At 53.3% G+C, this 27154-nt stretch overlaps 1 protein-coding gene across 1 annotated transcript in view; it reads right to left on the minus strand.

The window, feature by feature from the left end:
* Positions 1-27154, minus strand: part of LOC120921893 (tumor necrosis factor receptor superfamily member 26-like) — a 103317-nt gene that overhangs the window by 70452 nt on the left and 5711 nt on the right. Inside the window, exon 2 of the mRNA XM_040334392.1 lies at positions 5773-5857. Coding sequence (XP_040190326.1) covers positions 5773-5857 — 85 coding nt within the window. The remainder of the gene's footprint in view (positions 1-5772; positions 5858-27154) is intronic.

Here is a 27154-nt window from a genome sequence, read left to right on the forward strand (position 1 = left end):
GTACTGCAGGCGGCATCATTACCCTGACGCTCCATCGGGACAAGGTTTGGTGCCTCCCAACAACACACACACCCAGTTGTACCTCAATATGTGCCACTACTGGGCTCCTGCTCCCGGGACCCCCTCATTCACCAGGACAAGCAGGTCCCTCCACACTTGTGTCCCTGTTGGCCCCCGCGGGGGTTCTTGTCTGGTCCCGCCCGCTGTACCCCATTGGCGGACTTCTGTTAGAGCTTTCTCCTGATGAAGCGGTACAAATCCGCGAAACTAGTTGAGATACTGTCACAACCCTCAACTCATCGCAATGTTTTCCCCTCTGGGGACCTCTGTTTTGGTGCCTTTTATTATGTAATTGTCTTGTATGTATTCTGAAATAAAAATGATCAATTTTTTACATATTCTTATTTTATTTTGTAACTCTACACCGGTACCGCGATAGTCCTAATTGGCCCGTATTTCCCCCTCTTGGCCCTTTGGTCCGGGGACCCTAGACCCATGTACCCTATATTCTCAAGGATGATGGTACCTCCCACTATAATATTAACTTACTTTACCCCTGAGGCTCTCTTTTTCTAGATAGGAGTCTGGTGTGGATTGGAGGGCACATGAAAACAATAGGGTGGAGCCCCACCTAAAACTCACATTAGACCCTTATCCAAGCATAAAACATGGCTTGCCACGAAAGAAAGGGGCGGGGAGTATGTGGCCCTTTGTGTACCGCGTGGCCCTTTGTGTACCGCGTGGCCCCTTGTGTACCGCGTGGCCCCTTGTGTACCGCGTGGCCCCTTGTGTACCGCGTGGCCCCTTGTGTACCGCGTGGCCCCTTGTGTACCGTGTGGCCCCTTGTGTACCGTGTGGCCCCTTGTGTACCGTGTGGCCCCTTGTGTACCGCGTGGCCCCTTGTGTACCGCATGTACCGTGTGGCCCCTTGTGTACCGTGTGGCCCCTTGTGTACCGCGTGGCCCCTTGTGTACCGCATGTACCGTGTGGCCCCTTGTGTACCGTGTGGCCCCTTGTGTACCGCGTGGCCCCTTGTGTACCGCGTGGCCCCTTGTGTACCGCATGTACCGCGTGGCCCCTTGTGTACCGTGTGGCCCCTTGTGTACCGCGTGGCCCCTTGTGTACCGCGTGGCCCCTTGTGTACCACATGTACCACGTGGCCCCTTGTGTACCGTGTGGCCCCTTGTGTACCGTGTGGCCCCTTGTGTACCGTGTGGCCCCTTGTGTACCGCATGTACCGCGTGGCCCCTTGTGTACCGCGTGGCCCCTTGTGTACCGCATGTACCGCGTGGCCCCTTGTGTACCGTGTGGCCCCTTGTGTATCGCGTGGCCCCTTGTGTACCTTGTGTACCGTGTGGCCCCTTGTGTATCGCGTGGCCCCTTGTGTACCGTGTGGCCCCTTGTGTACCGTGTGGCCCCTTGTGTACCGTGTGGCTAGGTTAGAAAAGACGTGATCTTTCTCCAAGGCACAGAATGCATGTTGTGCGTTTTTGTGCGTTTTCCAATGAAATCCCCAATTTTACTAAAACACACAAAAATTGCAACAAGCAAAAATGCAGCGCGCTTCCATCTACTGCTAAGCGCTGGAGCGCGCGATAAGCACTTTCCCCGACTTAGTTGGCGTAGGCGGTACACTTTGGTGGGGGTGGGTCAGCTCTGACCATTGACCTCTGGGGACCCGCCTTCTGACCTTTGACCTCTGGGGGAGGTCCCTATTCCAATTCCTGAGTCCTAACCATATTCTCCAATGGGAAACCCTGACCCTTCATTATAATAACTTGTTTTGGTGTGTTTTTCACGCGGAGTGACGTTGCGTTACAACATGAGAAGTGTGAAGCGGCACACCAGTGCGTTTCGGGAACACGTGTAAAACTCTTCTGACATGCAGAGAAATGCACATCTATTCACAATATCTGTCGGGTGCCATGAATTCTGATTGCATCCCCACACATCCGCAAAGACGCAGGATTTCCTGCATACCGGAACGCACGCCGCCGCAGCACCATGTGACTCGGAAGTCAGGGACCTCATTCCTCTGCATAGACCTCACAAGGGAAATATCCATCGCCCACAAGAGCCAATGAGATTCTTGCTTTCAAGGTTGTTGAACCTTGGTGTCAATTGTAGGCGTGTCTCTGATTGGTGGCACATGTATGAGTGTCTCTGATTGGTGGCACATGTAAGAGTGTCTCTGATTGGTGGCACATGTATGAGTGTCTCTGATTGGTGGCACATGTATGAGTGTCTCTGATTGGTGGCACATATAAGAGTGTCTCTGATTGGTGGCACATGTAAGAGTGTCTCTGTTTGGTGGCACATGTAAGAGTGTCTCTGATTGGTGGCACATGTAAGAGTGTCTCTGATTGGTGGCACATGTAAGAGTGTCTCTGATTGGTGGCACATGTAAGAGTGTCACTGATTGGTGGCACATGTAGGAGTGTCTCTGATTGGTGGCACATGTAAGAGTGTCTCTGATTGGTGGCACATGTATGAGTGTCTCTGATTGGTGGCACATGTTAGAGTGTCTCTGATTGGTGGCACATGTTAGAGTGTCTCTGATTGGTGGCACATGTTAGAGTGTCTCTGATTGGTGGCACATGTATGAGTGTCTCTGATTGGTGGCACATGTTAGAGTGTCTCTGATTGGTGGCACATGTAAGAGTGTCTCTGATTGGTGGCACATGTTAGAGTGTCTCTGATTGGTGGCACATGTAAGAGTGTCTCTGATTGGTGGCACATGTTAGAGTGTCTCTGGTGGCACATGTTAGAGTGTTTCTGATTGGTGGCACATGTAAGAGTGTCTCTGGTGGCACATGTAAGAGTGTCTCTGATTGGTGGCACATGTAAGAGTGTCTCTGATTGGTGGCACATGTAAGAGTGTCTCTGATTGGTGGCACATGTAAGAGTGTCTCTGATTGGTGGCCCATGTAAGAGTGTCTCTGATTGGTGGCACATGTAAGAGTTTCTCTGATTGGTGGCACATGTTAGAGTGTCTCTGATTGGTGGCACATGTAAGAGTGTCTCTGGTGTCAATTGTAGGCGTGTCTCTGATTGTTGGCACATGTAAGAGTGTCTCTGATTGGTGGCACATGTAAGAGTGTCTCTGATTGGTGGCCCATGTAAGAGTGTCTCTGATTGGTGGCCCATGTAAGAGTGTCTCTGGTGGCACATGTATGAGTGTCTCTGATTGGTGGCACATGTAAGAGTGTCTCTGATTGGTGGCACATGTTAGAGTGTCTCTGATTGGTGGCACATGTATGAGTGTCTCTGATTGGTGGCACATGTAAGAGTGTCTCTGATTGGTGGCACATGTAAGAGTGTCTCTGATTGGTGGCACATGTTAGAGTGTCTCTGATTGGTGGCACATGTATGAGTGTCTCTGATTGGTGGCACATGTAAGAGTGTCTCTGATTGGTGGCACATGTTAGAGTGTCTCTGATTGGTGGCACATGTTAGAGTGTCTCTGATTGGTGGCACATGTAAGAGTGTCTCTGATTGGTGGCACATGTTAGAGTGTCTCTGATTGGTGGCACATGTAAGAGTGTCTCTGATTGGTGGCACATGTTAGAGTGTCTCTGGTGGCACATGTTAGAGTGTTTCTGATTGGTGGCACATGTAAGAGTGTCTCTGGTGGCACATGTAAGAGTGTCTCTGATTGGTGGCACATGTAAGAGTGTCTCTGATTGGTGGCACATGTAAGAGTGTCTCTGATTGGTGGCCCATGTAAGAGTGTCTCTGATTGGTGGCACATGTAAGAGTTTCTCTGATTGGTGGCACATGTTAGAGTGTCTCTGATTGGTGGCACATGTATGAGTGTCTCTGATTGGTGGCACATGTAAGAGTGTCTCTGATTGGTGGCACATGTTAGAGTGTCTCTGATTGGTGGCACATGTATGAGTGTCTCTGATTGGTGGCACATGTAAGAGTGTCTCTGGTGGCACATGTAAGAGTGTCTCTGATTGGTGGCACATGTTAGAGTGGCTCTGATTGGTGGCACATGTAAGACTGTCTCTGATTGGTGGCACATGTAAGAGTGTCTCTGATTGGTGGCAATTGTAGGCGTGGCTCTGATTGGTGGCACATGTAAGAGTGTCTCTGATTGGTGGCACATGTTAGAGTGTCTCTGATTGGTGGCACATGTTAGAGTGTCTCTGATTGGTGGCACATGTAAGAGTGTCTCTGATTGGTGGCACATGTTAGAGTGTCTCTGATTGGTGGCACATGTATGAGTGTCTCTGATTGGTGGCACATGTAAGAGTGTCTCTGATTGGTGGCACATGTAAGAGTGTCTCTGATTGGTGGCACATGTTAGAGTGTCTCTGATTGGTGGCACATGTATGAGTGTCTCTGATTGGTGGCACATGTAAGAGTGTCTCTGATTGGTGGCACATGTTAGAGTGTCTCTGATTGGTGGCACATGTTAGAGTGTCTCTGATTGGTGGCACATGTAAGAGTGTCTCTGATTGGTGGCACATGTTAGAGTGTCTCTGATTGGTGGCACATGTAAGAGTGTCTCTGATTGGTGGCACATGTTAGAGTGTCTCTGATGGCACATGTTAGAGTGTTTCTGATTGGTGGCACATGTAAGAGTGTCTCTGGTGGCACATGTAAGAGTGTCTCTGATTGGTGGCACATGTAAGAGTGTCTCTGATTGGTGGCACATGTAAGAGTGTCTCTGATTGGTGGCACATGTAAGAGTTTCTCTGGTGGCACATGTAAGAGTGTCTCTGATTGGTGGCACATGTAAGAGTGTCTCTGATTGGTGGCACATGTAAGAGTGTCTCTGATTGGTGGCACATGTAAGAGTTTCTCTGATTGGTGGCACATGTTAGAGTGTCTCTGATTGGTGGCACATGTATGAGTGTCTCTGATTGGTGGCACATGTAAGAGTGTCTCTGATTGGTGGCACATGTTAGAGTGTCTCTGATTGGTGGCACATGTATGAGTGTCTCTGATTGGTGGCACATGTAAGAGTGTCTCTGGTGGCACATGTAAGAGTGTCTCTGATTGGTGGCACATGTTAGAGTGGCTCTGATTGGTGGCACATGTAAGACTGTCTCTGATTGGTGGCACATGTAAGAGTGTCTCTGATTGGTGGCAATTGTAGGCGTGGCTCTGATTGGTGGCACATGTAAGAGTGTCTCTGATTGGTGGCACATGTTAGAGTGTCTCTGATTGGTGGCACATGTAAGAGTGTCTCTGATTGGTGGCACATGTATGAGTGGCTCTGATTGGTGGCCCATGTAAGAGTGTCTCTGGTGTCAATTGTAGGCGTGGCTCTGATTGGTGGCACATGTATGCGTGGCTCTGATTGGTGGCACATGTAAGAGTGTCTCTGATTGGTGGCACATGTAAGAGTGTCTCTGATTGGTGGCACATGTAAGAGTTTCTCTGATTGGTGGCACATGTAAGAGTGTCTCTGATTGGTGGCACATGTAGGAGTGTCTCTGATTGGTGGCACATGTAAGAGTGTCTCTGATTGGTGGCACATGTAAGAGTTTCTCTGATTGGTGGCACATGTAAGAGTGTCTCTGATTGGTGGCACATGTAGGAGTGTCTCTGATTGGTGGCACATGTAAGAGTGTCTCTGATTGGTGGCACATGTTAGAGTGTCTCTGATTGGTGGCACATGTTAGAGTGTCTCTGATTGGTGGCAATTGTAGGCGTGGCTCTGATTGGTGGCACATGTTAGAGTGGCTCTGATTGGTGGCACATGTAAGACTGTCTCTGATTGGGCAGATGGTTGTCATAGCGGAGGAGGGGCGGTCTTACCCGGCTCGCAGCGGGAGCAGCACTTTCCCAATGTTTGTTCCAGGTATTGCCGATCGTTACAAGTCTGATTATCGCTCGATGCGACCTGAAATAAACGAGAAAATGTCAATCCACCATCATTCCCGGTCTGCACACAAATTACTGACATACAATTGTCCCTGAACTCTAAAAAGAATCTTCATTTTACAGTTTTACCCTCAATATGTATTTCTCTGTGTATTCATATACAGAGTGTAGCTAATTAATCCCACCGGTCACCTTCCTTCCTTCTTTTAAACTGACCATACAAAGCCCACAAGCTGATCTGTCTGGCCATTCAGAGGTACAGGATACTGTGCAGGCACACGGCATGCCACTATTGGGTAGTTTGTTCAGCCACCACTCTCTCCAACCAATCACTGCCTTCCTCTGTCATACACCCCCTCCCAATCACAGCCTACTTCTTGGACACGCCCCCTGCTCAAGCACAGCATGTATCTTGGCACAGTCTGAACAGACTATGGGTTACAGGCATGCTGTTTGTCTGCACAGTATCCTGTGCATCAGAAAGAAGAGATGAATGGTCACAAGAGAACTTTTTAACCTTGTAAAAAAGGTAAGGCTACTTTCACACTGCTCCATTGCAAAACACCCTTGGTAAAAACGCATCTTATCAAATTTCTCGTGTGCTTTGCACCTGTGAGAAATAGGACGTGTGACTCAAAAATGCACAGATGTGTTTTCCACTCGTTTCAACGGGAGGTGCATTTTTGTTGTGTCTTTCTTACCACATGCACCACAAATGCAGCAAGCAGGACTTTGAAAAACACAAATACCACGTCCACCGCCACCAAGTATATTCTACGTCCACCGCCACCCCTCTGTCCAAGTATACCACGCCCACAGCCACCCCTCTGTCCAAGTATACCACGCCCACATCCACCCCTCTGTCCAAGTATACCACGTCCACCCCTCTGTCCAAGTATACCACGTCCACCCCTCTGTCCAAGTATACCACGTCCACCTCCCCCTCTGTCCAAGTATTCCACATCCACCCCTCTGTCCAAGTATACCACGTCCACCGCCACCCCTCTTTCCAAGTATACCACGTCCACAGCCACCCCTCTGTCCAAGTATTCAACATCCACCCCTCTGTCCAAGTATACCACGTCCACCGCCACCCCTCTGTCCAAGTATACCACATCCACCGCCACCCCTCTGTCCAAGTATACCACGTCCACAGCCTCCCCTCTGTCCAAGTATACCACGTCCACAGCCATTCCTCTGTCCAAGTATACCACGTCCACAGCCATTCCTCTGTCCAAGTATACCACGTCCACCACCACCCCTCTGTCCAAGTATACCACGTCCACCACCACGCCTCTGTCCAAGTATACCACGTCCACCGCCACCCCTCTTTCCAAGTACACCACGTCCACAGCCACCCCTCTGTCCAAGTATACCACCTCCACATCCACCCCTCTGTCCAAGTATACCACGTCCACCCCTCTGTCCAAGTATACCACGTCCACCGCCACCCCTCTGTCCAAGTATACCACATCCACCGCCACCCCTCTGTCCAAGTATACCACATCCACCGCCACCCCTCTGTCCAAGTATCCCACGTCCACATCCACCCCTCTGTCCAAGTATACCACATCCACCGCCACCCCTCTGTCCAAGTATACCACATCCACCCCTCTGTCCAAGTATACCACGTCCACACCCACCCCTATGTCCAAGTATATCACATCTACCGCCACCCCTCTGTCCAAATATACCACGTCCACAGCCCCCCTCTGTCCAAGTATACCACGTCCACATCCACCCCTCTGTCCAAGTATACCACGTCCACCGCCACCCCTCTGTCCAAGTATACCACGTCCACCGCCACCCCTCTGTCCAAGTATACCACGTCCACCGCCCCCCTCTGTCCAAGTATAACACGTCCACCACCACCCCTCTGTCCAAGTATACCACGTCCACAGCCCCCCTCTGTCCAAGTATACCACGTCCACACCCACCCCTCTGTCCAAGTATACCACGTCCACAGCCACCCCTCTGTCCGAGTATACCACGTCCACATCCACCCCTCTGTCCGAGTATACCACGTCCACAGCCACCCCTCTGTCCAAGTATACCACGTCCACATCCACCCCTCTGTCCAAGTATACCACGTCCACATCCACCCCTCTGTCCAAGTATACCACGTCCACCGCCACCCCTCTGTCCAAGTATACCACGTCCACCGCCCCCCCTCTGTCCAAGTATACCACGTCCACCACCACCCCTCTGTCCAAGTATACCATGTCCACAGCCCCCCTCTGTCCAAGTATACCACGTCCACACCCACCCCTCTGTCCAAGTATACCACATCCACAGCCACCCCTCTGTCCGAGTATACCACGTCCTCCGCCACCCCTCTGTCCAAGTATACCACGCCCACCGCCACCCCTCTGTCCAAGTATACCACGTCCACATCCACCCCTCTGTCCGAGTATACCACGTCCACCGCCACCCCTCTGTCCAAGTATACCACGTCCACAGCCACCCCTCTGTCCGAGTATACCACGTCCTCCGCCACCCCTCTGTCCAAGTATACCACGCCCACCGCCACCCCTCTGTCTAAGTATACCACTCCCACCGCCACCCCTCTGTCCAAGTATACCACGTCCACAGCCCCCCTCTGTCCAAGTATACCACGTCCACCGCCACCCCTCTGTCCAAGTATCCCACGTCCACATCCACCCCTCTGTCCAAGTATACCACGTCCACAGCCACCCCTCTGTCCAAGTATACCACGTCCACCGCCACCCCTCTGTCCAAGTATACCACGCCACAGCCACCCCTCTGTCCAAGTATACCACGTCCACCCCTCTGTCCAAGTATACCACGTCCACACCCACCCTTCTGTCCAAGTAGTCAACATCCACCCCTCTGTCCAAGTATACCACGTCCACCGCCACCCCTCTTTCCAAGTATACCACGTCCACCGCCACCCCTCTTTCCAAGTATACCACGTCCACAGCCACCCCTCTGTCCAAGTATACCACGTCCACAGCCACCCCTCTGTCCAAGTATACCACGTCCACAGCCACCCCTCTGTCCAAGTATACCACGTCCACAGCCACCCCTCTGTCCAAGTATACCACGTCCACCGCCACCCCTCTGTCCAAGTATACCACGTCCACAGCCACCCCTCTGTCCAAGTATACCATGTCCACCGCCACCCCTCTGTCCAAGTATGCCACGTCCACCACCACCCCTCTGTCCAAGTATGCCACATCCACAGTCACCCCTCTGTCCAAGTATTCAACATCCACCCCTCTGTCCAAGTATACCACGTCCACACCCACCCTTCTGTCCAAGTATTCAACATCCACCCCTCTGTCCAAGTATACCACGTCCACCGCCACCCCTCTTTCCAAGTATACCACGTCCACCGCCACCCCTCTTTCCAAGTATACCACGTCCACAGCCACCCCTCTGTCCAAGTATACCACGTCCACAGCCACCCCTCTGTCCAAGTATACCACGTCCACAGCCACCCCTCTGTCCAAGTATACCACGTCCACCGCCACCCCCCCCTCTATCCAAGTATACCACATCCACCACCACCCCTCTTTCCAAGTATACCACGTCCACAGCCACCCCTCTGTCCAAGTATACCACGTCCACAGCCACCCCTCTGTCCAAGTATACCACGTCCACAGCCACCCCTCTGTCCAAGTATACCACATCCACAGCCACCCCTCTGTCCAAGTATACCACGTCCACCGCCACCCCTCTGTCCAAGTATACCACGTCCACAGCCACCCCTCTGTCCAAGTATACCACGTCCACCGCCACCCCTCTGTCCAAGTATGCCATGTCCACCACCACCCCTCTGTCCAAGTATGCCACATCCACAGTCACCCCTCTGTCCAAGTATACCACGTCCACACCCACCCTTCTGTCCAAGTATTCAACATCCACCCCTCTGTCCAAGTATACCACGTCCACACCCACCCTTCTGTCCAAGTATTCAACATCCACCCCTCTGTCCAAGTATCCCACGTCCACAGCCACCCCTCTTTCCAAGTATACCACGTCCACCGCCACCCCTCTTTCCAAGTATACCACGTCCACAGCCACCCCTCTGTCCAAGTATACCACGTCCACCGCCACCCCCCCCTCTATCCAAGTATACCACATCCACCACCACCCCTCTGTCCAAGTATGCCATGTCCACCGCCACCCTTCTGTCCAAGTATACCACGTCCACAGCCACCCCTCTGTCCAAGTATGCCACGTCCACCGCCACCCTTCTGTCCAAGTATATCACATCCACAGTCACCCCTCTGTCCAAGTATACCACGTTCACCCCTCTGTCCAAGTATGCCACATCCACAGCCACCCCTCTGTCCAAGTATACCACGTCCACATCCACCCCTCTGTCCAAGTATACCACGTCCACCGCCACCCCTCTGTCAAAGTATACCACCTCCACCGCCACCCCTCTGTCCAAGTATACCACGCCCACTGCCACCCCTCTGTCCAAGTATACCACGCCCACATCCACCCCTCTGTCCAAGTATACCACGTCCACTGCCACCCCTCTGTCCATGTATACCTTGTCCACCGCCACCCCTCTGTCCAAGTATACCACGCCCACCGCCACCCCTCTGTCCAAGTATACCTCCACATCCACCCCTCTGTCCAAGTATACCACGTCCACAGCCATGCCTCTGTCCAAGTATATCACGTCCACCGCCACCCCTCTGTCCAAGTATACCACGTCCACATCCACCCCTCTGTCCAAGTATACCACGTCCACATCCACCCCTCTGTCCAAGTATACCACATCCACATCCACCCCTCTATCCAAGTCTACCACGTCCACAGCCATGCCTCTGTCTAAGTATACCACGTCCACATCCGCTGGGATCCGCTGACTACTGACCCTATTTGTGCATCCGTTGTCATGGAAAATGACTCTGAGACTTTTGACTTTGGTGCTGGGGGGTGATGTTTTTACCCAGAATGGGCGGGGGGTCCATATTGGTGCGGGATGAATCTTCCGATTGGCCTGAAACAGGAGAAGCGCTGTTTTCGAACCGTTGAGTTTAAGGTAACTGGATGTCATCCAATTTTCTATCAAAGTAAGGCATTTCTCTAGTCCGAGAGAATGATCCTTTTTGCTGCAGATGCGAAAATATAGTTGTGTGTCGTCTACATAAGGGCCCTTTCACACGTACGGACCGTATGTCCGCATTTTCATCCGTCCGTTTGCGGATGAAAACGGGACATACATTGGTCCCTATGTGATTACGGGTGTATCTGTGTCTGCCTCAACAAAGATCCGCATTTGCGGACGGAAGAAATCCTATTTTTCTTCCGTCTGCCGGATCGGATCGGATGAACACGGACATACGGTCCGTGTTCATCCGATCCCCCATAGGGGAGAGCGGAGGAAAGACAGGGCGGTCTCTGCACAGTGTGCGGAGACCGCCATGTCAGCTGCCAGCTCAGCAGGGATTTTACAGAGGATCCCCGCTGAGCTTTGCGGACACACGGAGCTGATCATTACTGATCCGCCCCGTGTGAAAGGGCCTTAAGAGTGGTAAAGTAACTTCTGGTTACTGATGATTTCAAAAAGAGGGCGGAGATAGATAAAAAGAGGGCGGAGATAGATAAAGAGAGGGCGGAGATAGATAAAGAGAGGGCGGAGATAGATAAAGAGAGGGCGGAGATAGATAAAAAGAGGGCGGAGATAGATAAAAAGAGGGCGGAGATAGATAAAAAGAGGGCGGAGATAGATATTGAACAGAACAGGCAACAAAGGGGATCCCTGAGGGACTCCGCATGACACCGTGCGTTCTTCAGAAGTGAAAGGACCAAGTTTCACTATTTGTGATCGGTTTTCCAAAAAGGAGGAGAACCAGGATAAATCGCATTCCGCAACTCCAGCTACTTCAACTAGCCGTGTCAGTAGTAATTCGTGGTCTACCGTATCAAAAGCTGCGCTTAGGTCCAGCAGTATCAGAAGACAAGATTCTCCTTCGCCTGCGGCCTCTAGAGCGTCATCCCATATTTTGAGCAGCGCCGTTTCTGACCCGATTGAATCGGATCGAGTAATTTTTGGGTGTCTAAATGATGTTGTAGCTGTTGTACAACTTCTTTCTCCATTACCTTGGAGAAGACATTTAGGCCGGTTCTGGGGCGACGGTGGTTTGGGTCTTTGGGGTCGAGGGTGTTTATTTTTTTAGAATTGGTTTGATTATACCTTGTTTTCAGTTGGGTCGGCACTATGCCTTCCTTAAATGACTGGTTTATGAGATGGGTGATAGCCGGTGCCACAATATCGGCACATTCTTTCAGCAGTTTAGTGGGGATGATATCATTAGGCGCTGTGCTGTTTTGCAGAGTAGCGATGATATTTTTAGTGGCATCGATGGAGATGGGTTTTAGAGTGAAATTGGTTGATTGCGGCGGATTTATGTGGGTATTAGATTTGTGATTTAGGGGGGGTAGATGGAGGTTGTATTTTGCTAAATACTTTCACGGATTTTGTAAATTTTGTTAATAAAATAATCCGATAATTCGTTGCAAAATTATTGTGATTCAAAATTCGGGGCCTCTAGGCAGGCTGGGTTCATAGATTGAGTGACTAAATTAAAGAGTTTGCGGAGGCGGTTCAGGGAATTTGCCGAAGACGTCGAAGAAGCCCGGGAGGGGGTTGCTATAAAAGAGCTAAAGAAGAAAGCGCCCCCCCGGCGGAAGAGAACCAGATGGCGGTGAAGACCGGGACCCCCCCCCGCAGAAGACATCAAAGAAGCAGGCCCCCCTCGTAAAAGAGCTAAAGAAGAGAGGGGGGCCCCCGGAGCTGACTAATAAAGTACTTTAAAAACCGTGTGTAGTGTGTTTTTTACATTTTTGTTTCCGCCAGGTGAATGGCTAGGGGTACGATGTACCCCATACTCATTCGACTAGGGTGGGGGGCCAGCATCTGGGGGCCCCCTTATTAAAGGAGGCTGCCGGATTCCGATAAGCTCCCCTCCCATAGACCCCGACAACCAACGGCCAGGGTTGTCGGGAAGAGGCCCTGTCCTCATCAACTTGGGGACAGGCGCTCGTCCCCACCCCTTTCCTGACCGGCTGGGCTGCTGCTCGGATACGGGTCTGGTATGGATTTTGGGGGGAACCCCACGCCGTTTTTTCGGCGTACGGGGGTTCTCCTTAAAATCCATAGCAGACCCAAGGGCCTGGTATGCTCCTGTAGGGGGAACCCATGCCGTTTTTTTATTTGATATTTGCCGTGGAGTTCCCCCTCAAGATTCATACCAAACACAGTGCTTGGTATTGGCAGGGATTCAAGTCAGATCCCCGTTCAATATCGTGCCACGGCTAAATGCAATCGCAGATAAAAGCTAATCGCTGTGCCTGGAGTCTTGAATTCCAGCAAATCATAAACATGCTTTTAGCTGCGGCAAAACAGCCGTCCGTGTGAAAGGGGCCTTAGACACAGCAACAAGAGGAGGGGGATGGGGGAGAAGGGATGTAACATTACATTATCTCAATGCCAGCTTGTCCCCAGGTCTGCAGTGTCCTCTGGGCCATAATCTGTGGGTGAGAGGCCCGCCCACAGTCCCTTCCAAAACACACAGTGACGGTGGGTTCTGTCACAGATGCTTTGTAGGGAATTTACAGAGACGCACAACAGCAGAAAAAAACGTCAGACAAATCCAAGAAAAATGTTTCTGCATTCTGAGGAAAACCCCTCCGAGACTCCGAGTTCTGAGGAAAATCCCTCCGAGACTCCGAGTTCTGAGGAAAATCCCTCCGAGTTCTGCGGAAACCGTCTGCAATGTTATGTGTCTATGGAGGAGCCGGCCAAACTTAGAGATCCTGGGCACCAAAACCAGCTCAGACTCCCTCCTGGCACCAAAACCAGCTCAGACTCCCTCCTGGCACCAAAACCAGCTCAGACTCCCCCCTGGCACCAAAACCAGCTCAGACTCCCGCCTGGCACCAAAACCAGCTCAGACACCCCCCTGGCACCAAAACCAGCTCAGACACCCCCTGGCACCAAAACCAGCTCAGACTCCCGCCTGGCACCAAAACCAGCTCAGACACCCCCCTGGCACCAAAACCAGCTCAGACACCCCCTGGCACCAAAACCAGCTCAGACTCCCCCCTGGCACCAAAACCAGCTCAGACTCCCGCCTGGCACCAAAACCAGCTCAGACTCCCCCCTGGCACTAAAACCAGCTCAGACTCCCCCCTGGCACCAAAACCAGCTCAGACTCCCGCCTGGCACCAAAACCAGCTCAGACTCCCCCCTGGCACCCAAACCAGCTCAGACTCCCGCCTGGCACCAAAACCAGCTCAGACTCCCGCCTGGCACCAAAACCAGCTCAGACACCCCCCTGGCACCAAAACCAGCTCAGACACCCCCTGGCACCAAAACCAGCTGAGACTCCCCCCCTGGCACCCATACCAGCTCAGACTCCACCCTGGCACCAAAACTAACTCGGACTCCCCCCTGGCACCAAAACCAGCACAGACTCCCCCCTGGCACCAAAACCAGCTCAGACACCCCCCTGGCACCAAAACCAGCTCAGACTCCCGCCTGGCACCAAAACCAGCTCAGACTCCCCCCTGGCACCAAAACCAGCACAGACTCCCCCCTGGCACCAAAACCAGCTCAGACACCCCCCTGGCACCAAAACCAGCTCAGACTCCCGCCTGGCACCAAAACCAGCTCAGACTCCCCCCTGGCACCAAAACCAGCTCAGACTCCCCCCTGGCACCAAAACCAACTCGGACTCCCCCCTGGCACCAAAACCAACTCGGACTCCCCCCTGGCACCAAAACCAGCTCAGACTACCGCCTGGCACCAAAACCAGCTCAGACTCCCCCCTGGCACCAAAACCAGCACAGACTCCCCCCTGGCACCAAAACCAGCTCAGACACCCCCCTGGCACCAAAACCAGCTGAGACTCCCGCCTGGCACCAAAACCAGCTCAGACACCCCCCTGGCACCAAAACCAGCTCAGACACCCCCTGGCACCAAAATCAGCTGAGACTCCCCCCCTGGCACCCAAACCAGCTCAGACTCCACCCTGGCACCAAAACTAACTCGGACTCCCCCCTGGCACCAAAACCAGCTCAGACTCCCCCCTGGCACCAAAACCAGCTCAGACTCCTCTCTTGCACCAAAACCAGCCCAGACTCCCACCTGGCACCAAAACCAGCTCAGACTCCCCCCTGGCACCAAAACCAGCTCAGACTCCCCCCTGGCACCAAAACCAGCTCAGACACCCCCTGGCACCAAAACCAGCTCAGACTCCCCCCTGGCACCAAAACCAGCTCAGACTCCCCCCTGGCACCAAAACCAGCTCAGACCCCCCCCCTGGCACCAAAACCAGCTCAGACTCCACCCTGGCACCAAAACTAACTCGGACTCCCCCCTGGCACCAAAACCAGCTCAGACTCCCCCCTGGCACCAAAACCAGCTCAGACTCCCGCCTGGCACCAAAACTAGCTCAGACTCCCCCCTGGCACCAAAACCAGCACAGACTCCCCCCTGGCACCAAAACCAGCTCAGACTCTCCCCCCTGGTACCCAAACCAGCTCAGACTCCCCCCTGGCACCAAAACCAGCTCAGACTCCCGCCTGGCACCAAAACCAGCTCAGACACCCCCCTGGCACCAAAACCAGCTCAGACACCCCCTGGCACCAAAACCAGCTGAGACTCCCCCCCTGGCACCCAAACCAGCTCAGACTCCACCCTGGCACCAAAACTAACTCGGACTCCCCCCTGGCACCAAAACCAGCTCAGACTCCCCCCTGGCACCAAAACCAGCTCAGACTCCCCTCTTGCACCAAAACCAGCTCAGACTCCCGCCTGGCACCAAAACCAGCTCAGACACCCCCTGGCACCAAAACCAGCTCAGACTCCCCCCTGGCACCAAAACCAGCTCAGACTCCCCCCTGGCACCAAAACCAGCTCAGACCCCCCCCCTGGCACCAAAACCAGCTCAGACTCCACCCTGGCACCAAAACCAACTCGGACTCCCGCCTGGCACCCAAACCAGCTCAGACTCCCGCCTGGCACCCAAACCAGCTCAGACTCCCACCTGGCACCCAAACCAGCTCAGACTCCCCCCTGGCACCAAAACCAGCTCAGACCCCCCCCCTGGCACCAAAACCAGCTCAGACTCCACCCTGGCACCAAAAACCAACTCGGACTCCCGCCTGGCACCCAAACCAGCTCAGACTCCCGCCTGGCACCCAAACCAGCTCAGACTCCCACCTGGCACCCAAACCAGCTCAGACACCCCCTGGCACCAAAACCAGCTCAGACTCCCGCCTGGCACCAAAACCAGCTCAGACACCCCCTGGCACTAAAACCAGCTCAGACTCCCCCCTGGCACCAAAACCAGCTCAGACTCCCGCCTGGCACCAAAACCAGCTCAGACACCCCCCTGGCACCAAAACCAGCTCAGACACCCCCTGTCACCAAAACCAGCTGAGACTCCCCCCCTGGCACCCATACCAGCTCAGACTCCACCCTGGCACCAAAACTAACTCGGACTCCCCCCTGGCACCAAAACCAGCACAGACTCCCCCCTGGCACCAAAACCAGCTCAGACACCCCCCTGGCACCAAAACCAGCTCAGACTCCCGCCTGGCACCAAAACCAGCTCAGACTCCCCCCTGGCACCAAAACCAGCACAGACTCCCCCCTGGCACCAAAACCAGCTCAGACACCCCCCTGGCACCAAAACCAGCTCAGACTCCCGCCTGGCACCAAAACCAGCTCAGACTCCCCCCTGGCACCAAAACCAACTCGGACTCCCCCCTGGCACCAAAACCAACTCGGACTCCCCCCTGGCACCAAAACCAACTCGGACTCCCCCCTGGCACCAAAACCAGCTCAGTCTACCGCCTGGCACCAAAACCAGCTCAGACTCCCCCCTGGCACCAAAACCAGCACAGACTCCCCCCTGGCACCAAAACCAGCTCAGACACCCCCCTGGCACCAAAACCAGCTGAGACTCCCGCCTGGCACCAAAACCAGCTCAGACACCCCCCTGGCACCAAAACCAGCTCAGACACCCCCTGGCACCAAAATCAGCTGAGACTCCCCCCCTGGCACCCAAACCAGCTCAGACTCCACCCTGGCACCAAAACTAACTCGGACTCCCCCCTGGCACCAAAACCAGCTCAGACTCCCCCCTGGCACCAAAACCAGCTCAGACTCCTCTCTTGCACCAAAACCAGCTCAGACTCCCACCTGGCACCAAAACCAGCTCAGACTCCCCCCTGGCACCAAAACCAGCTCAGACTCCCCCCTGGCACCAAAACCAGCTCAGACACCCCCTGGCACCAAAACCAGCTCAGACTCCCCCCTGGCACCAAAACCAGCTCAGACTCCCCCCTGGCACCAAAACCAGCTCAGACCCCCCCCCCTGGCACCAAAACCAGCTCAGACTCCACCCTGGCACCAAAACTAACTCGGACTCCCCCCTGGCACCAAAACCAGCTCAGACTCCCCCCTGGCACCAAAACCAGCTCAGACTCCCGCCTGGCACCAAAACCAGCTCAGACTCCCCCCTGGCACCAAAACCAGCACAGACTCCCCCCTGGCACCAAAACCAGCTCAGACTCTCCCCCCTGGTACCCAAACCAGCTCAGACTCCCCCCTGGCACCAAAACCAGCTCAGACTCCCGCCTGGCACCAAAACCAGCTCAGACACCCCCTGGCACCAAAACCAGCTCAGACTCCCGCCTGGCACCAAAACCAGCTCAGACACCCCCCTGGCACCAAAACCAGCTCAGACACCCCCTGGCACCAAAACCAGCTGAGACTCCCCCCCTGGCACCCAAACCAGCTCAGACTCCACCCTGGCACCAAAACTAACTCGGACTCCCCCCTGGCACCAAAACCAGCTCAGACTCCCCCCTGGCACCAAAACCAGCTCAGACTCCCCTCTTGCACCAAAACCAGCTCAGACTCCCGCCTGGCACCAAAACCAGCTCAGACCCCCCCCCTGGCACCAAAACCAGCTCAGACACCCCCTGGCACCAAAACCAGCTCAGACTCCCCCCTGGCACCAAAACCAGGTCAGACTCCCCCCTGGCACCAAAACCAGCTCAGACCCCCCCCCCTGGCACCAAAACCAGCTCAGACTCCACCCTGGCACCAAAACCAACTCGGACTCCCGCCTGGCACCCAAACCAGCTCAGACTCCCGCCTGGCACCCAAACCAGCTCAGACTCCCACCTGGCACCCAAACCAGCTCAGACTCCCCCCTGGCACCAAAACCAGCTCAGACACCCCCTGGCACCAAAACCAGCTCAGACTCCCGCCTGGCACCAAAACCAGCTCAGACACCCCCTGGCACCAAAACCAGCTCAGACACCCCCTGGCACTAAAACCAGCTCCAACTCCCGCCTGGCACCCAAACCAGCTCAGACACCCCCTGGCACTAAAACCAGCTCAGACTCCCGCCTTGACTCATCTGTATCATTAAAGCAGCTATTGATTTCTTTGGGCTGTTCTGGATCTCACAGGCTCTACAGGTTTGATTTCTCTCCTCTGTTTTCTAGAGGCTTTGTAACATAGGAGGTTAAGCAAAGCAAATGGGCAACCTTACTTTATTATTGTGCTTCAGCCAATCCCTGGGGAAGGGTGCCCAGTAGGTGGCTGGAGTGGCATATAAATAGTCCGAGCTTTGGAACAGCGAGGGGCTTCTTCCTGTTAAAGGGATTCCACCACCTATTCTATTTTAACCTGATTGGGTTGTTTTACATGGTGGGGGGTTCACTTATATTTTAACCACTTCAGCTCCAGAGTGTTTTCCCCCCTTTATGATCAGGCCATTCTTTGCTATTCAGCACTGCCCTACTTTAACCGACATTTGCACGATCATGCAACATTGTACCCAAATGGCATTTCTATCATTTTTTCCCCACAAATAGAGATTTATTTTGGTGGTATTTGTAGACGCGATAACTTTTGCGGAAAACAATCAATATAAAACTTATTGTGATTTTTTTTATCAAAAACATGTAGCAGAATACAGATTCTCCTAAATTCATGAAGAAATTCAATGTTTTTAATTCATTGGATGTTTTATAGCAGAAAGTACGAAATAGCGTCTTTTTTTTAATTGTCTTTTTTTTGTTTATAGAGCAAAAAATAAAAACCGCAGAGGCGATCAAATCCCACCAGAAGAAGGGCTAGTATCGCCCTACCCACAAATTATATAATGCAGGTGTAGGGTGTACATACATAACTATAATCATGGACTATCCATTACGTTCATCGTATATTTATGTGTACATAGGATTTATTTTAATGTGAGTTTAATATAATGCACTGTTTTTCATGTACTGGGGTATGAAAACTTAGTGTGTGGTAAGTGCTCACCCGTAGTAAATCATTATGCGCTGCTGACACTGAGATCGTACGAGTAATAGATGTGTGTTCCGCCCTCAGTCTGGCATGATCTTCAATGGGATCAGTGCGGCTGTGCGTGAACAACTCCGCTCACTTCCGCCCATAATATGGCAAGATCCTCAAAAGTCCCGAGTGCGCCTACGCCAGAATGACGCGAGCGTAACTGGCGCCAGCCAATGAGTGGGAGGAGAGATACGTGCGGGCATATATAACAGGCCGTGGATAGGTTGAGTCACGCCCTCAGACGAAGACAGCCAATGACGAAACGCGTCAGAGTGACTCCTATCGCACGACCAGAAGCACTGTTAGCGTTCCAAGGACCAGGAACAAGGAAGTCTGCAGGAATACTGGTAACAGAGCGACTTCATTGTCATGGTGACCGGAGCAAACACAGGCACAAGTAACACAATACATGCTTGAGATCTTTTTTCTTGGGGTACGCATATTTGTATAAGGGGTACCTGTGGGGTTTGTAATAAACTTTTTAAACGGTACTGCACTATATGAACCTTATATGGGATTGCGGTGAACAAGTGGTGGAGAGTGCAACATTCAGGACAGATGCAGATGATTGTTCCATGCTGATTTAAGTTCACTTTTTGGTGAGTGCCCCCCCCACGGTGGTGACTACCCCCCACGGTAGTGACTACCCCCCCATGGTGGTGACTACCCCCCCACGGAGGTGACTACCCCCCCACGGTGGTGACTACCCCCCCACGGAGGTGACTACCGCCCCCACGGTGGTGACTACCCCCCCACGGAGGTGACTACCCCCCCATGGTGGTGACTACCCCCCCCCATGGTGGTGACTACCCCCCCCCCACGGAGGTGACTACCCCCCCACGGAGGTGACTACCCCCCCCACGGTGGTGACTACCCCCCCACGGTGGTGACTACCCGCCCCACGGTGGTGACCACCCCCCCCACGGAGGTGACTACCCCCCCACGGTAGTGACTACCCCCCCACGGAGGTGACTACCCCCCCACGGAAGTGACTACCCCCCCACGGAGGTGACTACCCCCCCACGGTGGTGACTACCCCCCCACGGAGGTGACTACCCCCCCACGGTGGTGACTACCCCCCCACGGTGGTGACTACCCCCCCCACGGAGGTGACTACCCCCCCACGGTGGTGACTACCCCCCCACGGAGGTGACTACCCCCCCACGGTGGTGACTACCCCCCCACGGAGGTGACTACCCCCCCACGGTGGTGACTACCCCCCCACGGAGGTGACTACCCCCCCACGGTGGTGACTACCCCCTGGTGAAAGGAGCACTGGTTAAGGAATATTATGATCAACGAGCTGCACCATTGTTGTTTCCTATATGCACTACATATAGAGGTCTTTCACACGGGGGTTTGAGAGTAGCGCTGCTACAGTATTACACTGGACACCAAAAGATTTATTTATGTACAGCGTCGCACGACCGCGCAATTGTATGTGAAAGCGGCGCAGTGCCGTATCGCAGATAATGGCCTGGTAAAACTTCCGGAAGGCGAGGGGTTAAATAGCTTTGTATGATTTGATTGGAGCGTTGCCATTTCTCTTCAGATTATTCGGCTGCCCGGCCTTCAGGCTGAGCTGTGGGAAAATATGTTTGTTTAGAAGATAATCCGGTTATGTGTTGGTTACGAAGTCATACAGAGAATATAAATGGCGGAATTTGTCCTGACCTGAACCTCCCGTGATCTTCTGTGGAGCACCCAGACCAGAAGATAGAGGCTCAGCTGTAGGAAACATAGCCATGTGATTGGTTAAGAATGGAGTGTGAGAGAGACACTGGCTGCAGCTGCTCTCTGTATCTGCTGCCCTGCAGTGCTGAACTGGTTAACAGCTCGATCAGCCAGAGGAGGGAGCCACTGAGCAGGAAGAGTTCAATAGATGGTGTCAGGCAGCACTGCACTGTGGGAACTGTAGTCCAGAGGACAGACTGTAATTGGGAGCTTCTTAACTACATTTCCCAGAGGGAGATTGCCAGGGGGAGGGGTAGGAGCGGCATGTTCTGAGGACACAGCTTCCCAGAGAATGTCCCATGTGCACCAACATTGCTTCATAACGGAGGCCTGAGCAGGACCTGGAGAGTCACCTGGGTGCAGACAGTAATCGCTGTGTGACCAGAGCTGCATTATCGCTGGGGCTGCTGTTGGAATATTCTATCTGCTGCTAGAGAAAGAGAGACTGGGTCCTTTAGGAACTGATAAACACAACCATCTAGTAGCCTTATTGCTGCCTGCATGCATAACAATGGTACAACTGGGCCCCAATGCTAGCCGGCTCAAGAGTTAGGACTAAAGCCTGTCCCTGTACAGTTGCTACACAGAGACCTTCGCCCATTGCTTATGCTAAGAGGTACTTCTCAGGGCACAGAGCACCCAATCCCAGCCATCCTCCTAGACTTCACATTGTGGTAACCCTTATATGACTATTTATTGCTGATTCGTTGGATAATTCCGCTCTATCGGTACAGAACTCTATTCCAAGCCTTGGCATGGCGATTATACGGTCTACTGGACTGCGCCTCCATTCTGTGTCTTCATTTCTCCTCATATCACCATTCTAACCCATACCAGGTGTGTCAGAGGGGCTGGCGGTGTTCTTGGAGTCGCAGAACAGAGAACCCAAATTACCAAGTCACTCCTTCGGGGTTAGCGCTACAGAACCAATCGGGTCCTGCTGAATGCGCTAAAGTGAATATCCTGACAAGTGTAAGCAAAAGATAAATTCTCATTGGTGTGCTGCCATTCATTCACAGTCCAGTCAGTAATCTGGCGGTGTGCCAAGGGCCTGGCTGCACTCTCTGGTAGAGAGCCTCAAACATCCAATCCAACGAGAGCCTCATCCAATCCAACGAGAGCCTCATCCATCCAATCCAACGAGAGCCTCATCCATCCAATCCAACGAGAGCCTCAAACATCCAATCCAACGAGAGCCTCATCCATCCAATCCAACGAGAGCCTCATCCAATCCAACGAGAGCCTCATCCAATCCAATCCAACGAGAGCCTCAAACATCCAATCCAACGAGAGCCTCATCCAATCCAACGAGAGCCTCATCCATCCAATCCAACGAGAGCCTCATCCAATCCAACGAGAGCCTCAAACATCCAATCCAACGAGAGCCTCATCCATCCAATCCAACGAGAGCCTCATCCATCCAATCCAACGAGAGCCTCATCCATCCAATCCAACGAGAGCCTCATCCATCCAATCCAACGAGAGCCTCATCCAATCCAACGAGAGCCTCATCCATCCAATCCAACGAGAGCCTCAAACATCCAATCCAACGAGAGCCTCATCCATCCAATCCAACGAGAGCCTCAAACATCCAATCCAACGAGAGCCTCAAACATCCAATCCAACGAGAGCCTCATCCATCCAATCCAACGAGAGCCTCATCCAATCCAACGAGAGCCTCATCCATCCAATCCAACGAGAGCCTCATCCAATCCAACGAGAGCCTCATCCATCCAATCCAACGAGAGCCTCATCCAATCCAACGAGAGCCTCATCCATCCAATCCAACGAGAGCCTCATCCATCCAATCCAACGAGAGCCTCAAACATCCAATCCAACGAGAGCCTCATCCATCCAATCCAATGAGAGCCTCATCCATCCAATCCAACGAGAGCCTCAAACATCCAATCCAACGAGAGCCTCATCCATCCAATCCAACGAGAGCCTCATCCAATCCAATCCAACGAGAGCCTCAAACATCCAATCCAACGAGAGCCTCATCCAATCCAACGAGAGCCTCATCCATCCAATCCAACGAGTGCCTCATCCAATCCAACGAGAGCCTCAAACATCCAATCCAACGAGAGCCTCATCCATCCAATCCAACGAGAGCCTCATCCATCCAATCCAACGAGAGCCTCATCCATCCAATCCAACGAGAGCCTCATCCAATCCAACGAGAGCCTCATCCATCCAATCCAACGAGAGCCTCATCCAATCCAACGAGAGCCTCATCCATCCAATCCAACGAGAGCCTCATCCATCCAATCCAACGAGAGCCTCAAACATCCAATCCAACGAGAGCCTCATCCATCCAATCCAACGAGAGCCTCATCCAATCCAACGAGAGCCTCATCCAATCCAATCCAACGAGAGCCTCAAACATCCAATCCAACGAGAGCCTCATCCAATCCAACGAGAGCCTCATCCATCCAATCCAACGAGAGCCTCATCCAATCCAACGAGAGCCTCAAACATCCAATCCAACGAGAGCCTCATCCATCCAATCCAACGAGAGCCTCATCCATCCAATCCAACGAGAGCCTCATCCATCCAATCCAACGAGAGCCTCATCCAATCCAACGAGAGCCTCATCCATCCAATCCAACGAGAGCCTCAAACATCCAATCCAACGAGAGCCTCAAACATCTAATCCAACGAGAGCCTCAAACATCCAATCCAACGAGAGCCTCATCCATCCAATCCAACGAGAGCCTCATCCATCCAATCCAACGAGAGCCTCATCCATCCAATCCAACGAGAGCCTCAAACATCCAATCCAACGAGAGCCTCAAACATCCAATCCAACTAGAGCCTCATCCATCCAATCCAACGAGAGCCTCAAACATCCAATCAAACGAGAGCCTCATCCATCCGATCCAACAAGAGCCTCAAACATCCAATCCAACTAGAGCCTCATCCATCCAATCCAACGAGAGCCTCAAACATCCAATCCAACGAGAGCCTCATCCATCCAATCCAACGAGAGCCTCAAACATCCAATCCAACGAGAGCCTCATCCATCCAATCCAACGAGAGCCTCAAACATCCTATCCAACGAGAGCCTCAAACATCCAATCCAACGAGAGCCTCATCCATCCAATCCAACGAGAGCCTCAAACATCCAATCCAACTAGAGCCTCATCTATCCAATCCAACGAGAGCCTCAAACGTCCAATCCAACGAGAGCCTCAAACATTCAATCCAACGAGAGCCTCAAACATCCACTCCAACGAGAGCCTCGTCTATCCAATCCAACGAGAGCCTCATCCATCCAATCCAACTAGAGCCTCATCCATCCAATCCAACGAGAGCCTCATCCATCCAATCCAACTAGAGCCTCGTCTACCCAATCCAACGAGAGCCTCATCCATCCAATCCAACGAGAGCCTCATCCATCCAATCCAACGAGAGCCTCAAACATCCAATCCAACGAGAGCCTCAAACATCCAATCCAACGAGAGCCTCAAACATCCAATCCGAGAGCCTCAAACATCCAATCTAACGAGAGCCTCATCCATCCAATCCAACGAGAGCCTCAAACATCCAATCCAACGAGAGCCTCAAATATCCAATCCAACGAGAGCCTCAAACATCCAATCCAACGAGAGCCTCAAACATCCAATCCAACGAGAGCCTCAAACATCCAATCCAACGAGAGCCTCAAACATCCAATCCAACGAGAGCCTCATCCATCCAATCCAACGAGAGCCTCAAATATCCAATCCAACGAGAGCCTCAAACATCCTATCCAACGAGAGCCTCAAACATCCAATCCAACGAGAGCCTCAAATATCCAATCCAACGAGAGCCTCAAACATCCAATCCAACGAGAGCCTCAAACATCCAATCCAACGAGAGCCTCAAACATCCAATCCAACGAGAGCCTCATCCATCCAATCCAACGAGAGCCTCAAATATCCAATCCAACGAGAGCCTCAAACATCCTATCCAACGAGAGCCTCAAACATCCAATCCAACGAGAGCCTCAAATATCCAATCCAACGAGAGCCTCAAACATCCAATCCAACGAGAGCCTCAAACATCCAATCCAACGAGAGCCTCAAACATCCAATCCAACGAGAGCCTCAAACATCCAATCCAACGAGAGCCTCAAATATCCAATCCAACGAGAGCCTCAAACATCCAATCCAACGAGAGCTTCAAACATCCAATCCAACGAGAGCAGAAAAACCCAACGCATTTTGAGGGCAGAACTTTGGACTCTTCGATGTATGTTTGGCGCTCTCATTGGCTTGTTTGCAGATTCTCAACTCCGGGTCCATTCCCTGTTCCTGGGGACGTTCCCGTTTTGTGGAGTTCTGCCGAACCGGAGCGAGTGTACCCGGTGACCCCCCCCCGGTGACCCCCCCGGTGACCCTTCAATATCTGAATCCAGCGGCAGGTTTGTTTTTGTGTTTTATAATCCAGGGACCCCAATATCACCGGCAGCCTTGGGGGATCGATTTTTAGCACCTGGCTGTGATTGCGCTGTCCTTGGTGATTGTGGTCTCCTCACTATTGGGGGTCATGTCTGGGGCCTGAGCACCCCACTCCCTTCTCTTTCCTCTCTTGTAGCGCCTGGCTGTTTTCAGAGGCGGTGCTATTGTAAATTTAGGGGAGTTCAGAGAGGACCTCTGCTCCAGCTTTGGCTGTACTGTTTGCACATACTGTCCTTGTCTGGGGAGTGAGTTCTGCCCCAGGCCCGACAGGTGGCTGCAGTAGGGTCAAGTTGAATATCTCCTCCCAGCAGCCTATCAGGAGGGTTGGTCGCCTCGCTGTGCATGCTGGGGAGGGGTATTTAAAGGGCAGACACCATTGGTTCGGGGTCGCTGTGTTCCCACCCTTGAGCTGGGCAGTCGTTACACCACCCCGTCTGTGGCCCTCCTGGCTGGGGTGTGTGTTCCTGGCTCCGGGACGGCGTTGGTCTGAAGCACATTCATCTATCTGGTGGATCCAGTGAGTCGACTGGGTATCTAACTTGCCAGATGGTCCTCGGCTGTCCGTCCAATAGGAGGAAGCCGTCTGATGAGGATCCTCTCCGGGGGATACCGAGCACGAGGCTGGTGTTCTAGGAGAGGCCTGTCCATTCATCGGAGGACACTTTGGTTCTGAGAGGCTGGACCAGGTCGCCTATCAGTTGCTGATCCAACCAGAAGCTTTGTGAAGGAGAACCGGGCGCTGAATCCAGTCAAGAGGGATTCTGGACCGAAATTGTCTCCAATCTTCAGGAGGGTCTGTGGCAGAGACTTCATCCGAGTGACACTCTGGCTGCCAGGCTGGTGAGAGAGGCCTGTCCGGATGCACTGTACCCGCTCTGGCTGCCAGGCTGGTGAGAGAGGCCTGTCCGGATGCACTGTGCCCACTCTGGCTGCCAGGCTGGTGAGAGAGGCCTGTCCAGATGCACTATACCCACTCTGGCTGCCAGGCTGGTGAGAGAGGTCTGTCCGGATGCACTGTACCCACTCTGGCTGCCAGGCTGGTGAGAGAGGCCTGTCCGGATGCACTGTACCCACTCTGGCTGCCAGGCTGGTGAGAGAGGCATGTCCGGATGCACTGTACCCGCTCTGGCTGCCAGGCTGGTGAGAGAGGTCTGTCCGGATGCACTGTACCCACTCTGGCTGCCAGGCTGGTGAGAGAGGCCTGTCCGGATGCACTGTACCCACTCTGGCTGCCAGGCTGGTGAGAGAGGCCTGTCCGGATGCACTGTGCGCACTCTGGCTGCCAGGCTGGTGAGAGAGGCCTGTCCGGATGCACTATACCCACTCTGGCTGCCAGGCTGGTGAGAGAGGCCTGTCCGGATGCACTATACCCACTCTGGCTGCCAGGCTGGTGAGAGAGGCCTGTCCGGATGCACTGTGCCCACTCTGGCTGCCAGGATGGTGAGAGAGGCCTGTCCGGATGCACTGTAACCACTCTGGCTGCCAGGCTGGTGAGAGAGGCCTGTCCGGATGCACTGTGCGCACTCTGGCTGCCAGGCTGGTGAGAGAGGCCTGTCCGGATGCACTATACCCACTCTGGCTGTCAGGCTGGTGAGAGAGGCCTGTCCGGATGCACTGTGCGCACTCTGGCTGCCAGGCTGGTGAGAGAGGCCTGTCCGGATGCACTGTGCCCACTCTGGCTGTCGGGCTGGTGAGAGAGGCCTGTCCGGATGCACTGTACCCGCTCTGGCTGCCAGGCTGGTGAGAGAGGCCTGTCCGGATGCACTATACCCAC

This window comes from Rana temporaria (genome assembly GCF_905171775.1).
Source record: "Rana temporaria chromosome 8 unlocalized genomic scaffold, aRanTem1.1 chr8y, whole genome shotgun sequence".
In the NCBI taxonomy this organism is placed as follows: Eukaryota; Metazoa; Chordata; class Amphibia; order Anura; family Ranidae; genus Rana; species Rana temporaria.